Below are 15866 nucleotides of genomic sequence, written 5' to 3' on the forward strand. Positions count from 1 at the left end.
ACCAAAGTATGGAACTGACTGAACATAGCATAACATAATAATAACACATAACAATAACACATATACTGCATACTGCATCGGACCGTAGTCCGGAACACATATCACATAGACTTGCCTGAATCAAAAAGACATCAAGCATACAGAACTACTTCTCGGGACCACCCCGACATCAGACCGTAGTCCATAACTACTGATATCTATATGGGCCGGCATTATGGCCGTAGAGCTGTTCCTACAGGAAGGAAACTCACCTCCAAGAATTGACTGCTGAAAATCTGAGTGAAGGATCCCTGACCACTGTCCCGGCTGCTCTCCGGCTATCATGACCAACAAAACACTTAATCAAAAATGAAGACCCTTCTATGGGTAAAATGACTATTTTACCCCTGTTATGGCGTGGGTCATGACTAAGGTCCAAACTCCCCTTAAATCTTTCCAAATCTACCAATGGCCCACTAATGGCCCAATTTTCCAAATTGGGCCTAAATCCTCATATGGACCCACATAAGCCCAACATGTCCTTGGTCCAAAATCTAAGTTCTGATGGCCTTGCTGAGGCCCAATAACTGACAATCCAACAATTGGCCCAAACCGAGGCCCGAACATGTACAAGTCCAAATTTGTGGATTACGCGGCGCGTTCTTATCTGTACGCAACGCGTACATGCTTCAAGGCTTGTACGTTGCGCGTACTGGCTGGTACGCCCAAAGTACTACTCTGCTAAGTCTCTTACCACATTAAGCACTTAATACTCAAACCCAGAAGCTACAACTACATATCCATGTTCCTTTCAACGTCTTCATACATAAAGTCTATGACTTGGTAGCTTGCAACCCACCAAAATGCACCCAACTCTAGAAATTGCAACAAACTTCCATGGAAATGGCTAGATCTCATGCATGACTACATAAAGGCCCCAAAGCTTGAAACTTTATTGCTATAGGGACACTTTGAGCTTCAAGGATAGCAATCCCAAGCTCAAAAACAAAGTTGTATGGTAAAGGTCCTTCCTTTGGACCTAAAAGGTCCAAACTTCTAAAAACTCCTAGATCTAAGCTTATAAGAGGAAAGTTGGGAACTTTATACCTCTTTTGGATGCCAAATGACAAAATGATCCCAGATCCTTGAGCTCAAGATAATCATGTTCTCCTTCTTACTCTCCTCTTATCTTCTTCCAAGCTTTTCTTCACAAAATGAGCCCAAAAGATCAACCACGCACAAATAAAGGAGTAAGGAACGAACTAGGGTTTTCTGAGAGTGAAGGATATGTGAGGTGGCCAAGTGGGAGGCTATAATGGGGTTTATATACGTCTTAAACCCTTAAATTAGGGTTTCCTTATCTGTTCACGTACGCTGCGCGTACGTGTGCGCGCGCCCGATTCCAAACGCGGTCCATTACGCCCTGCGTACACCCAAGCTACGCCCGACGTACGTCTTCTGGACGTACCAAGTCCTTGGTCCGAGTGCATAAGTCTAATCCAATACTCCTTTTATCCACACTTGGCCCAACTATAAATTAAAAAAAATTAAATAATTAATACCTCGAAAGTCGATCGTTACAAAAGGTGAACTAGATGCAGATTCTTGAAGCCCAAAGTCACTCCAATATTGCTTTACCAACTCCTCCTTCTTGAATGGACACAAAAATGGCCACAAATGCACTCCTTAAGCTCAAAACACACTCTCAAATGATTCTAGGGTTTTTAGGGACGTTTGAAGGTGAGGGAGGCTGGTTAGGGTGGAGCTTAATGAGATAAGGATGCTTATATGGGTCTCAAGTCCAGAATATTAGGGTTTGTACACCCGTCGCATACACCCCGCGTCTTCTTGGTACGCCCAGCGTACGTGCTGACCCTCCACACTCATTGTTTTGTGGTACACTAAGCGTACTCATAAAGTACGCCCAACGTACTTAAGGGACATAGAAAAATATTAAAAACTTGCAGGTCTATAATGGCAATACCTAAATTGGAGTGTTACATGGACGGGATCTATCTGAAGCATTGTTGCTTTGTGAAGACATTGTCTTGTCCTAATGATCAAAAGAGGTTGAAGTTTAAGTGAGCTCAAGAGAAGGCGATAAAGATGTTGTATGAGAGTTTAGTGCTCTTAAAAATGTTGGCATATACTAAAATACCTTGCAACTTTTGTTGAAAATAAAGAAAATGGATGAGGTGATGTATAGTAGTATCATATTGCATAATATGATTCTCAAAGATGAGGGAAATGCAATATATGAGTATAATGTAAATGAGATCGTTCCACCGACGGACGCGTTTGAGGTTGGAAGCGAAGAGTACTTGGCAAGAAGAGAAATAATTCATGATGTTGAGATCCATCGTGATTTTGCAAGGACTTGATGAAACATATTTGCACTGTTGACCATGTTGGTCTTAACGCAGAACCGATCGATGATTTAGAAGACCGTTTTTTTGTTGAAGATGTCCTTTAGTTTGTAGTAACTATGGTGGTTTACGTTTTTTTAAGTGTTTAACTAGGTATGTTTATACGTTTATTTTCATTTTGAAGTGTGTAAGGTTAAGACTTTAAGTTTATTATTATTATTATTATTATTATTATTATTATTATTATTTGTTGCAATTAAAAAAATGTTAAATTCAAATTGACAAAAAGTGAAGGGTTTTCCATGAGATGGGAAAGGCAAACTATTAGCCCCACAAGAAGTTTGTGAATAAGTGATTGTCTGATAACGAACAAACAACCCACTCCAAGATGTGTGACAAATATATGATACACCTATATAACATCACTTTAAGTTTGAGAAACATGACACAACTCCCTCTAACCTTACACTAAGAGGAGTAGAGCCGTCATTTGCTCGACAATGGTGGCATACACTGTCTCGGACGGTGACATGCCGAGGAGGAGGTGATAAAACGACATTCTTGAGAGAGAGAGAGAGAGAGAGAGAATCCAATTTTTTCCATTTTTACTTTTTCATCTATTTGTCACCCCTGTTGATGTCATGATAAAGTTTATATCCATTCTATATGAAGCTTAAGTGGAAGCCAAAAAATGGATGTGAATGCATAACATGTCATGTACCGTAAATATATTAGTTTAAAGAGTCTTTAAAAAGGACAAAACTTCAAAAATGGTCCCTGTGGTTTTCAAAAATATCAAGTTTAGTCCCTAAGTTAAAAAAACCTCACGGATCGTCCCTGTGGTTTCAAAACTTTTAACATTTGGTACTTCCGGCTAACTCCGTTACCATTTAGCCGTTAAGTCAGGGGCATTTTTGTCATTTCACCACACAGGGACCATTTATGAGGTTTTCAATTACTTTTTTTTTAAATAAATAAATAAATAATATTTAATATGCAATGGGTCCCACCCACCCACCCACCCTCTCTCTCTCTCTCTCTCTCTTTCTCTCCAATGAAACCCACCATTGTATTTGCAACTTCAAATCCAAGTTCTCTTACACACAAAATACACCAAATGAAACCACAATAAACCATAATTTTGAAGATTTCAAATGTAACAAACGAATCGACGGTTCATATGAAGTCGATTACAAGTATTTAGCCCGAAAGATGAAGTCAACATCCCCTGTCCCTCCTTATTCTTCTTCTTTTTATTCAACCACAGGCCATACTCTACAGGTGAGCACTTCCAATGCATTGTGAAGTAATGGGGAAAGGGTATTTCTGGCAACACAACCCTGACCCTCGTGATTTGTTTGGACTAAAAACCATCAATTGAGTTGCAGGTTATCTCAAGCATTTCATCGATCGCTTCCAGTGCACTGTGAAAGGGTATTTCCGCCAACACAATCCACCTTTCCTGAGAAGACAAAGACTGAAAGTCACGTTTGATAAGTTTGCGCCACTCTGTGAAAGGGATTTTAGTTTTACTGCAAAATCGATTTTGAAAGATGACTGAAATCGACATAACCCTACCACAAAATCGATTTTGAAAGATTGACTGAAATCATACATAACCTTATCACTCTGTGAAAGACGACTGAAATCGTATAAAATTGATTTTGAATGAGTGGAGGAACAGGGAACGATGATAGGCTGAGGGGATGCCTAAAAGAAAGATGACTGAAATCGTCAGTGAGATTCCTTTCTCAGACACTGTTACTGTCGCCACTTCCCATCCATCTACCTTGTTGCTCTGGTAGTTGTTCATGGCATCTTGCATCCATAATTTGAAACACCACTTCACCTGAATCGACTTCATGTGAATGAGGCTTCACCTAAATCTCCTAATCAGTGTTCCACCTGCCCATATATGAAACCTTTCCCTTTGTTGACCACCCATCTACTAATTCATTTGATCACTATCACCTTTATCAGCATATCTCTGAAATCTAGAATCAAACCTCAGAAATCGAGTTTGAGCACTAATACCTCCAACAAAGCGATTAATTATGAGGACTAATCGGTTTGATTACTTTTTAATACTCAACGATTTATCAGATTATCAGTTATGGGCATCATCCTTTTATTTCATATTTATTGTGCTAATGGAAGAAGGTAATCGGTAGAGTTGATTGTTTTGTATGAGGTCCTGTTTCTGGAAATGAAGAAAATGGGTGGGATGAAACCGAGAGAGAGAGAGAGAGAGAGAGAGAGAGAGGTGGGTGGGTGGGACCCATTGCATATTAAATATTATTTATTTATTTATTTAAAAAAAAGTAATTGAAAACCTCATAAATGGTCCCTGTGTAGTGAAATGACAAAAATGCCCCTGACTTAACGGCTAAATGGTAACGGAGTTAGTCGGAAGGACCAAATGTTAAAAGTTTTGAAACCACAGAGACGATCGTGAGGTTTTTTGAACTTAGGGACTAAACTTGATATTTTTGAAAACCACAGGGACCATTTTTGAAGTTTTGTCCTTTAAAAAGTTTAATGACGTGAAATGGAAGCTTTTCCAATTTCAAGAGGAAAATGTGATTCACGTGAGAAATTGGAAGTAAACGTAAGCACTGATTCTAGAAGGTCAGTTTCTATGATGCTTCCTCTTTATCCATTGCTCAAGAAACCTTTCAAAGTTTCTTTATTTGACCAAAGTTTTATACTTTTATTATTAATTTCATAACTGACATTTATCATTTTATAATCTGAATATAAAATATTTTATCAGTACATAACGGCTAACTGAGACTTTTATATTAATGAAAATGACATAAGCGAGACAAATCAAAATATGTATTGTTATTTACAATTTTATCTCTTGAAACAAAATCAGTGGTTAAAAAATATTGTAATCGTTTGGTAAAGTCATGCAAACGTACATATTAATTTTGTAGTCCCAACAAAAAACTGTTTTTCTTTTTTTTTATATATTTAATGTTAAATCAATCACTAAATGTAATAATTTTGTCATTTTATAGTTTTCATACCATTTGTTGATCATGCTTATTTTACAGGTAATTGTATACTTACTCTTAAATTGTTTCGTATACTAATATATGTATCCATATGATTTGGTAATTTATGTGAATGAAAAGATTAGTATGCATGTTTATGTTTTTAAGCTCATGCTAGACTATATGATATATTGGTTTGATTTTCTTGATTTTTTTTGTTAAAAATAGATGTCAACTATCTTTTTTTTATTTTATCTCAATAAGATTAGATATTCTTTACTATTGTTTACCGTTATCATATGTTTGAGCAAATATTAGAAAAACTAGGTGTGAGACCCGTGTATTAAATGAGTTTATTAAAAATAAAAATTTAATATCAATATTTAAACATTAAATATTTTATAAAATAATACTTTTACATAATATAATATAATATTTTGGAACATTTATAAAAGAAATCAAATATTCTTTAGAGCATTTATTAGATTTTATTATCAAATTAATACTATGATTCTCTTCCCTTATATGAAATTTTATTTTAAAAAAATAGAAATTCCTAAAAATGACAAGTAGAAAATAATAATTCTAAAACTCCCATAAAATTAAAGTGACAAAACTCTTAAGAATTTGACAAGTGGCAAAAAAAACCTTCATTTATTAGAGATGATATAAAAATATCTTTTGGATCGACTGTTAATATCAAGAAGTTTCGAATCCAAAGCATAATTTTAGTCAACATAACCTCCTAAAAAGTCTGGTCTTTACTTTGGGTCTCATTAAAAACAAACCAGAGGCCACCATTGTTGACCATTAGATTTCCCCCTTCTAGAGCACCTTCATCCCCCAAAACACCTCTACAAAACCAAACCCCTCCCCAACAATCCCATTTCATCAGCATCATCACCAAATCCCATTTCAATTCTTCAAGTAGAATCACATCTTTTTACTCAATTCTTCTGAAATATGCCTCCTTTTTCACAATCAGGCCCTCTCTCGATTGCGTTTTCCCACAATAATCACAATTTTGACAAACCCAACCACCATTCATCCACCAATGTCGTCACAATTGACGTCGGAGGTCAGCTCTTTCAAACCACCAAACAAACCCTAACCCTAGCTGGCTCCAACACCCTCTTCTCCAATCTCTTCAGTTCTTACGATCAAATCCCGTTTATCGACAGAGACCCTGATCTTTTCTCAATCCTTCTTTCCGTTTTACGAACTGGTAATTTCCCATCGAAAGCTAAATCTTTCGACATCCAAGATATCATCTCTGAAGCAGAGTTTTACGGGATTGATCATCTTCTTGTTCAATCTCACTCAAACCCATCTCAATTCGACGCATTCAATCTCCAAAAATCAACAATTTTGCCTCTCAGTGGCAGAGATTCACCTTCGGTTATCGCGACAACACCTTATGGCTCAGCTCATGTCGCGCATGGAAGCAAAATCACGTCTTTTGATTGGTCGTTGCAAAGAAAGTCAACAATTTTGACCCCATTCACAGCTATCGATTCTTTGTTATCGTTATCATCGAACGTAGTTGCAGCAGGCGCGACTGATTTCTCCGGGCTGCAAGTTATTAACCTTGATATGGGTTCTGTTGTGCAAAGTTTGAATTGGGAAAACATGACTCGATCAAGCTCAACTGTTCAAGCAATCGGGAGCTCCCCTGAGTTCTTATTTACAAGTTTCGAATCAGGTCGTAGGAATTCAAATTCCATCATGGTCTATGACATAAACGATGGTTTCAGAGTCGTTTCCGAGATTGCACGTAATGAAATCTTTGGTGCTGATCTTGATTCCGCGATTCCATCGACAAAGTTAAGCTGGGTTTCTAGCCTTAATCTGTTAATGGCGTCAGGATCTCATAGTGGGGCATCTGGGGTTTCTGGAAACATAAAGTTTTTGGACATTAGATCCGGCGACATCGTGTGGGAAATCAAAGAAAAATCCGATTGTTTTTCAGATATCACAGTTTCAGACACCCTTTCGGCTGTTTTCAAGATTGGGGTAAACTCAGGTGATGTGTCATACATTGATTTCAGGCACATTGATTCTGATAACTCATGGAATTGCCTTGGTGACACGAAGAAGACAATTAAAGGGAAGAAAGAAGGGTTTGGTTGCAAGATTGAAAGCCATGGAAATCAGGTGTTTTGTAGTAAAGAAGGTGAATTGGAGGTATGGTCGGAAGTTTTCATGGGTGGTTCTAAAAATGGTAAAAACGAAAGAGTTTTTAGAAAGAATGTTTTAGGAAGAACAAAGGACTTGGGAGGAAATAGGGTTACGAATTTGGGTTTTAGCGGAAACAAAATGTTTGTGACTAGAAAAGATCAACAATCCGTGGAAGTTTGGGAAAGCTCAAGAAAAGGATTTTGATTCTTTGTGTATAAAATGTAATTGTATATTTTTATATAATTGATTCATTATTTCATACAAAATTGTTAAAAAATCACTTAAGTTGGCCAAATGAAACTAAACTACAATTGTTAACACCTTTCACATTGGATACAATGCTAAATAGCATGTGGCAGCTGCTCCCTGAAAACCAAATCAAGTAAAAAGTAACATAAAAACTGAGAAAAGTAACAAAAAAAAAAAAACAACCAGAAAAATGGTCATTAAACGATTTTTGAAGCATGTTTATAGTCAACATATATCGTAGGATTGCATGCATATCCGAGAAAATAATAAAGTATCAAAAAAACCGGAGAATGAAATTGGATTGTAAAGAGTTTGAAGTGATATTCACCCCTTCACATGAGGGTTGCTTAGGTGTTGGTAAGAAATCATGGTATCCCGCTTGAGTCTTCTAGTCTTTGTGTGAGTGAAGCAGTCTTCAATGTAGACGTTCACAAACCGGACTTTTTTGGAATCCGAATCGGTTTCAAAACCGGATCACATAATTGTCAAAGAAAGTCAAACCGAATTAAGGCCAAACCGAACTTGTAGAAAAATAATCCGAATGTATAGGAACAAGATAGGATGGATTAAAATCGTATTTGATGAAACAAGGTTGGAAAAACCACCATTTTTGTATATATTTTGCTTTTTTTTTTTTTTTTAATTTGCAAAAAAATGCAATACATATTGAAGTCTAAAAACATAAAACAAAACAGTCTACTCGAAAATCGGTACCATCATAGTTGTTTTGTTATTAGTAGTGGACATAACAAACCAACAAATGGAGAAATAACAAACCAAGTCAGATTGCAAGATTATAACATGTAATCTTGCACAATCTAAAGTTCTACACTAGCTAGAATGACGAACAACTAACGACATAAATGAGATAGCCGAGGGTATAACCTTGAACTTAGTGATTATTTACTAACCGAGCACCCTATGTGACGAGACCAGATTTGGGATACAACCTTATAATCAGGTATTTGTCTAGGATCATTATTACCTATCCCATTGTCATCCCCAGGCCTGATACTGGCATTTCGGAGGCCATATGCAGAAATCAAATTGAGGCCCCAGCCAGCCACACACACACACACACACACACACACACATATATATATATATATATATATATATATATATATATATATATATAGGGCTAGGTTAAAGTGTTTTTTACATTTATTGTGTGCTAGAATGCACCAATAGGAATTTAGTAAAATTATATTATTATTTAATTAAATAATGATAGATATTAAATGGTTTCCATAATTGTATGTATATTAAATGATATTCATAATTATAATTTTTTCTTTATGGAAATTAATTAAATTCGTCATTAATGTCAGCAATAACATTCTTTCAGAATGAATTCGTATCTAAGTTTTTAGGTCAACAATAACATTATTTCAGCGCTCACTCACTTAAAATACAATAAAATTGTATGGAATATGAAGAATGAGGGTGTATTCTAGTAGAATATACTCTCGTTTTCCTAGAATACACTCTTATTATTTTATATATGAATTCATTTTGAAAGAATATTATTATTGACATTAATGACGAATTAAATTAGTTTCCATAAAAAGGAATTATAAATATGGATTTCATTTAATGTTTACTCAATTCTTATTGATACATTCTAGTACATAATAGATGTGAGAAATATTTGACTCTCTCTCTCTCTCTCTCTCTCTCTCTATATATATATATATATATATATATATATATATATATTTGTGTGTGTGTAAAATTTTATGAAGTACACTCGTACCATTAAATTTAAAAATTAAAGTTAATGGAAAGGAAAAAGAAACTTCGGTATTACAGGTGGTGGGCGGTATGACGTCGTCTAGGGCAGTGGATGGATACCTTTGACCGCTTGGGGGAAACAGACATGATATAGATAAACGACAAGACAACGGAAATAAATAAAGCAATCAAACCAAAAAAACAAGAAAAATAAGAAGAAGGGGCGGCAAATTTTACCTTACAGAGAGAAAGAGGGATGTCGATGAAAGAAAATCATTCACCAGAAAGAAACACAAACGGAGAAGAAATAGATGAGCAAAGAAAGAGAAATATCCATAAATTGACACGTCCATTCGGTAATATCAACAAAGTTGTAAATAAACAACTTTCAGACACGTTGCCACTGGTGGCAAAAATTTACAAAATACCCCCTGCAAATCAAATACACAATGCAGGGACCAAAGTTGGACAAATTTCAACAGTTTACCGTTGAAATTTTTCACAATCTTAATATATATATATATATATATATATATATATATATATATATATATATATATATTAATAACAAACATCTCGTAAATTTCCTACCTGGGCAAATATTCACTCATTAAATACTAAATTGAAACTGCAGCAAAGCAATTGATTATACTTTCATAATCAATATTTTCAAGAAATTATTTCTCATTTGAAATTAAAATAAAAGTATTTAATCATTCTTGAGACATGATAAATTGCAAATAAGATTTTAAAGGTTTTAATTTTGAAACCCTTTTTTTCCATTAAGGCAATGGTCACAGAACAATCAACAATATTTGTATGGTAGACAATAAACTAAATAATTTATTATTAGTTTTAAAAAATTTAGTGTATTAATTGTATTATGTTCAAATTGTAAAAAAAAATTTAAAAAAAAAAGGGTAAATGGCACAAAAAACACTCTTTTTACTAAGAAATTCGATTTTGACACCATGTTTTTTTTGTGTCAATTTTGACATTGTGTTTTCCAATTTGTTACAATTCTGACCACTTGACTGGTTAACCAGGTTACATAGTAACGTGGCATGATGACGTGTCAGTTTTGATGACGTGGCATGCTGACATGATATGCTGACGTGTCAAAATTGATTTTTTTTTTCCACAAAAAACACTAAGTTTTCACTTTTTTTCGATTTTGACACTAAGTTTAATTTTTTATTTCATTTTTGACACTATGTTTTTTTTGTTCCAATCGAACATCATTTATCAAATTTTGTTCAATTTTGTCTATTTTCCATTTGAAACCGTATAAATATATTTTTTTATTACATTTTAAACTGTATAAACATATTTTTTTCGTTTAAAAACCACATTTTTATTTAAATTCAAGGTGTTTTTTTCTTACGTTTAAAGCATTAATTATATCATGAGAATCAAACTAACCATAAGCTTCTAATAAGATGTAAAAATAAAATTTGATGGGTTGCAAACATGATATCCGAGTTTTGATCGACTATACGTCTCCAAACCTCCAAACACATTTTAAAGTTGCATATTTAATATAAAATACAATTATTATATAACTAATACATATTTATATATAAAAATATGGTTTGAGTGTAAAAAAAATGTATTTATACAAAACTATGGTTTTTAAATGAAAAAAAACATATTTATACAGTTTCAAATAGAAAATTGTCAACATTGAACAAAATTGGAAAAAAAATGATATTCGATTTGGAACAAAAAAACATAGTGTCAAACTTGAAATAAAAAATTAAACTTAGTGTGAAAATCGAAAAAAATGAAAACTTAGTGTTTTTTGTGAGAAAAAAATTCAATTTTGACACGTCAGCATGTCACGTCATAAAAACTGACACGTCCATCATGCCACGTCAGCATGCAACCTGGTTAACCGGTCAAGTGGTCAGCATTGTAACAAAATGGAAAACACAATGTCAAAATTGACACAAAAAAAACATAGTGTCAAAATCGAATTTCTATGTAAAAAGAGTGTTTTTTGTGTCATTTACCCAAAAAATAAAAAAAAAATTATAACAGTTTCAGTTCGTTGAATAAATTATCACCATCGATCTCTAAGATATGTCAATTTTGTATCATCTTTTAAAGATTTTTGTAGTTTGCCTTTAGTTCATCAATATACAGTAGACAAATAGTTTAATTAATCTTAACTATTATAAAATATATTTAATTTTTCTTGAAATTTACATGCTTGATAACTTAATGTACAAATCTGTTATGCACAAACCACTCATCTTTTTACGAATAAAAAACTAATTATGCACAAACAACTCATCTTTCGTATAAAATTTTTCTAACATATCAGCCAGAAAATTTATAGCCATTAAAACAGTCAAATAGTTTCATTTTTTGAATAAAAAGAGCATTAACTGACACAGTAATAATTATCACGGCTGCTTTGTGTGGGTATACACCTATTTATATACATATTGTATTTGCTCAAACCTCTGTTCCATGGACCAATAATTTGATGAACGATGTACTCAAATATTGAATCCAGATTTTTTGAGTTGAAAGTTTATGTATTCCATGGATCAATATCACTCTTGTCAAAACATTTTTTTTCTTAAAAATTCTTCTTTTATTGTTTTTCTAGACAAATACTGCATCAATTCCTAAATTATAAGCTATAGCCTTAGCACAATTCAAATTTTTTTCAAAACCATGTTTTCCGTAGTGAAGTGGATATGCAAATCTCTTTATATTGATATCTATATTCTAATTGATATTAGGGGAAAATACTAATCTAGCCAAATATACTAATTATCTATCTAAAATTAGCAAAAAGAATACATATTAGCCAAAACTAACCCACGAAATAGTAGATAGGTTAAGGTTTGGCTACGGTCAACCTTCGAAAACTACTCTTTCGTGGCCCGTCTACTGTTTTGTGGTCCATTTGCCCATAGTCTATAATGTTTTATTTTTCAGATTAGGTTACTTTTTCCTCATTTTTTCTTCCATTGTCTACTATTTTCTCTCAATAGAGCACCCGAAGAACAACGAGATACATCCAATTTTAATCAAAATTTTACCGTATTTTTTATTAGGAGTAGTTTTTGTATATAGAGATAACTTTGTTTAAAAAAAAAAACAAAAAACAAAAATTAAAACCGTAGGTTTCTTACGAAACCTATGGTGTACAAGTCCATAATGGACAAAACTGTAACTTTTTAATCCAAAACCGTAGATTTCAACCCAAAACCGTAGTTTTCATTTAAAAAAAAAAAAAAAAAAACTGTAGATTTAACCAAAAACCGTAAGCTACGGTTTGGAAAACCGTATTTTATAGAGAGAAAACCGTAGGTTTTAAAAAAACCTAATGTTTTATATCTTCAAAATAATTTTCTTATAGTAAACACGAAACTGTAGACGAATTAGCGAAACATTAGACGATTCTAAAAACCTGCAGTTTCATAGGCTATTTTGAGACAATTCCTAATTTTTGGCAAAAATGGTTAATTACTTTCTTAATTTGGCTAGATTAGTAATTAGCCCTTGATATTAATAAATATATTTAACAAACTTATATTTTGTTATTAATAAAACATGAATTCACTTAGTATGCAACTATACTTATAATTAATGTATTTCGACTTCGAAGTTTTTAATAATATGGTATTAAAGAAAATTTTTGGTTAAGTATCTTTGTACATCATTTGGAGGCGGTCAAAGTCAAACTAAACTCCCACAACTCCTTTGCTAACTCAGGATCCGCAGCTTTCGACGATGGTTTTACCAAATTACTGTCACAAAAATACTCACCACTCACCCCTTTCACCTTTGGATTCAATGCCAGATAGCATGTAGTTGCAGCTCCCTGTAAAAAAACAAAATCGAGTAACAAGTAAAAAAAAAAATCCAAATTCAATAAATCAATTTTTAATTACAAACCTGTGAAACATCCTTTGCCATGTATTTGAGAACAGAGTTGAAGATTACTGCGTGAATAAAACTGATATATAAAACATTTTTTTTAGTTAAAATATATTGAAGGATTTTATATATACACACCCGACAAAATACTATAGTTACGAAAAAGATCGGTGATAATGAATCCTGGATGTAATGAGTTTGTGGTGATATAATCGACTCCTTCCTCCTGATTGGAATTGGGTAAAGTTAGCACTTAGCATAATCCCAAATTCAAAAAAAAAAAAAATGATTAATTTATATAGAAAACTAGTTAATTATAGAACCACAAATACAATTACCTTCAAAAGCCTCGATACTTCTCTCGCATGAAGTATATTAGCCAGTTTTGATAATCCATAAGCATATATATGGTTATAACTGCAAAATTGCAGTAAACCATCGTCCTAGTGTACTATGATGAAAAAAAAATTGGAATTTTGTTCTTTGTTTACCTTGATTCGTCGTTAATTTGATCAGAGAAAGTTGGATTGCGCACAAGACGATGAGCTTCGGATGATATGTTGATGATTTTTCCTTCAGTTTTTTGTTCGTGACAAGTAATCTTCATCGTCTCCAGCAACAGATTCGTCAAAAGAAAATGACCTGAATGAAACAAGAAAAACAGGGATTGAAACATTTACAAGAATCAATGGTATTTTGTAGAAATGGTGTAAACATCAAATTGTCTCCAAACAGACCTAAATGATTTGTTGCAAAATGTAGTTCGGTTTTGTCCTTCGAGAGCGTGAATTTTGGCGCCAAAACCCCTGCGTTGTTACTTACAACAACAAACAAAAAACCCTAAAATTTTCATAGATTTCGAGAGAAATTCAATGTAGCGGATGGTTTCTTACATTAGAATGTGTAGGGGAAGGCCTGAAGAACGATATCTGGTTGCAAAATCCCGTACGGATGCCTGAGAGCTGAGATCAAGCTCCATTATGTCGACTTTAGCATCAGGTGTTTCAGTAAGTATATTTTCTTTAACTTTTCTACAGATTTCGGTGTTTCTTACTGCCATAACTACATGTACACCGCGTAGAGCAAGGACTCGTGCTGTCTCAGCTCCGATACCACCGGTAGCTCCTAAGTATGGTTTACAAATTAGTTGATCAACATAGTTCAGTTTTTGACATCAATGGTGTAAGAATTTTGAGATAAAAAAAAAAAAAAAACCCTAACGATATTATTGACCTCATTAATTGAAGTGAAGTGAAGCTTGAAATAGAAAGCGATAGGAAGGTCGTACCGGTAACAATGGCGGTGAGACGAGATCCATCGATTCCATGGGTAACTTCCTCCGCTGTTGAAGAAGATGAAAATCCCGATTCCCCTTTCTTTCCGAAAATCCACATTCTTACTCTTACAAAGTCTAATTAGATGTTATCGATGGGGAAGAATGAAGATAGTGTTCTTACTTTATCAATAGTGGTCAACGAGGAACTCCTGCTAGAAAACAATTCAAATTTTTTTAGTTTATCTTTATTACATAACCCATACAAAAACCAACATTGTTTTTTTTATTGGAATAACGACTTAAAAGGGTAATATGTTGTTTGATTTGTATACATTTGGTCATTGAGTTTTTTTTTCGTTCACATTTACCTTTTCAACTTGTTGAACTGTACACATTCAGTCCTTATGACCGGTTACTCCAGATTTGCCGTGAAAAATGATTTAATAGGGTAATATATTTTTCATTTTCTATACATTTAGTCCTTAATATTTTTGTATACACTTAGCCTTAATATTTTTTTGTTTCAAAATAAGTCAATTTTGTTTTTGTACATATTCAGTACTTATGAATGTTTTCTTTAGGTTTTTCTCACGACATCTTACGTGGGACAATCATTGATGAAGTATGTAAGACTGTTGATGTTTATGTATTATGTCTCATTTTCACAACCAAAACATTTAATTTTTAAATAAGGCAAAACTCCTAATTATAAATTCATTATTAAGAAAAAACGTTTATTCCAAAATACATCTATCAAAAATCTCCCCTAATAAATAAAGATATTTTTGTCACATGTCACATTTTCATTTATTTTGCCACATGTAATTTTGTGGTTATTTTAAATTAATTTTTATTCCACATGTCATTTTATGGTTTTTTCATTTTATTAAATTCAAAATAGTATTTAAATACAATAATAAATGCATATCAATTTCATTAATAAACTTTCCTTCTAATTTCAAAATTACTAAATTAAAGATTCATTAATTTTCTTTATTTATTTGTCTAAATTTTTTGATTAAATTTAAAAGAGAAAAAACAAAAACTTTAATTTTTATACTTCAATATTTTCTGACTTTTCTTATAAATTCAAACTTTTCAAATATTTAAAATTTTGTATTTATTTTTTTAAATAAACCTATGTAATACATGGGTCTCACATCTAGTTAGAGTAATATAAGAAATGTG

General features: G+C 33.1%; 1 protein-coding gene and 1 pseudogene across 1 annotated transcript; one reads left to right on the forward strand and one right to left on the reverse strand.

The window, feature by feature from the left end:
- Nucleotides 1-6170: 6170 nt before the first annotated feature.
- LOC145057850 (BTB/POZ domain-containing protein At5g41330 pseudogene) lies at nucleotides 6171-7788 on the forward strand (annotated as a pseudogene).
- A 5297-nt stretch (nucleotides 7789-13085) lies between these two features.
- Nucleotides 13086-14876, reverse strand: LOC145059173 (short-chain dehydrogenase TIC 32, chloroplastic-like). The gene is made up of 8 exons (XM_079007037.1): nucleotides 14691-14876; nucleotides 14296-14527; nucleotides 14140-14219; nucleotides 13894-14044; nucleotides 13741-13819; nucleotides 13541-13628; nucleotides 13421-13467; nucleotides 13086-13346 (listed from the first exon to the last, which is right to left on the reverse strand). The coding sequence occupies exons 1-8, from the start codon at nucleotides 14794-14796 to the stop codon at nucleotides 13182-13184; spliced, it is 948 nt and encodes a 315-aa protein (XP_078863163.1). The 5' UTR covers nucleotides 14797-14876; the 3' UTR covers nucleotides 13086-13181.
- Nucleotides 14877-15866: the final 990 nt, after the last annotated feature.

The sequence above is a fragment of the Lactuca serriola genome, chromosome 6 (assembly GCF_051521515.1).
Source record: "Lactuca serriola cultivar US96UC23 chromosome 6, Lser_US96UC23_V15, whole genome shotgun sequence".
Classification (NCBI taxonomy): domain Eukaryota; kingdom Viridiplantae; phylum Streptophyta; class Magnoliopsida; order Asterales; family Asteraceae; genus Lactuca; species Lactuca serriola.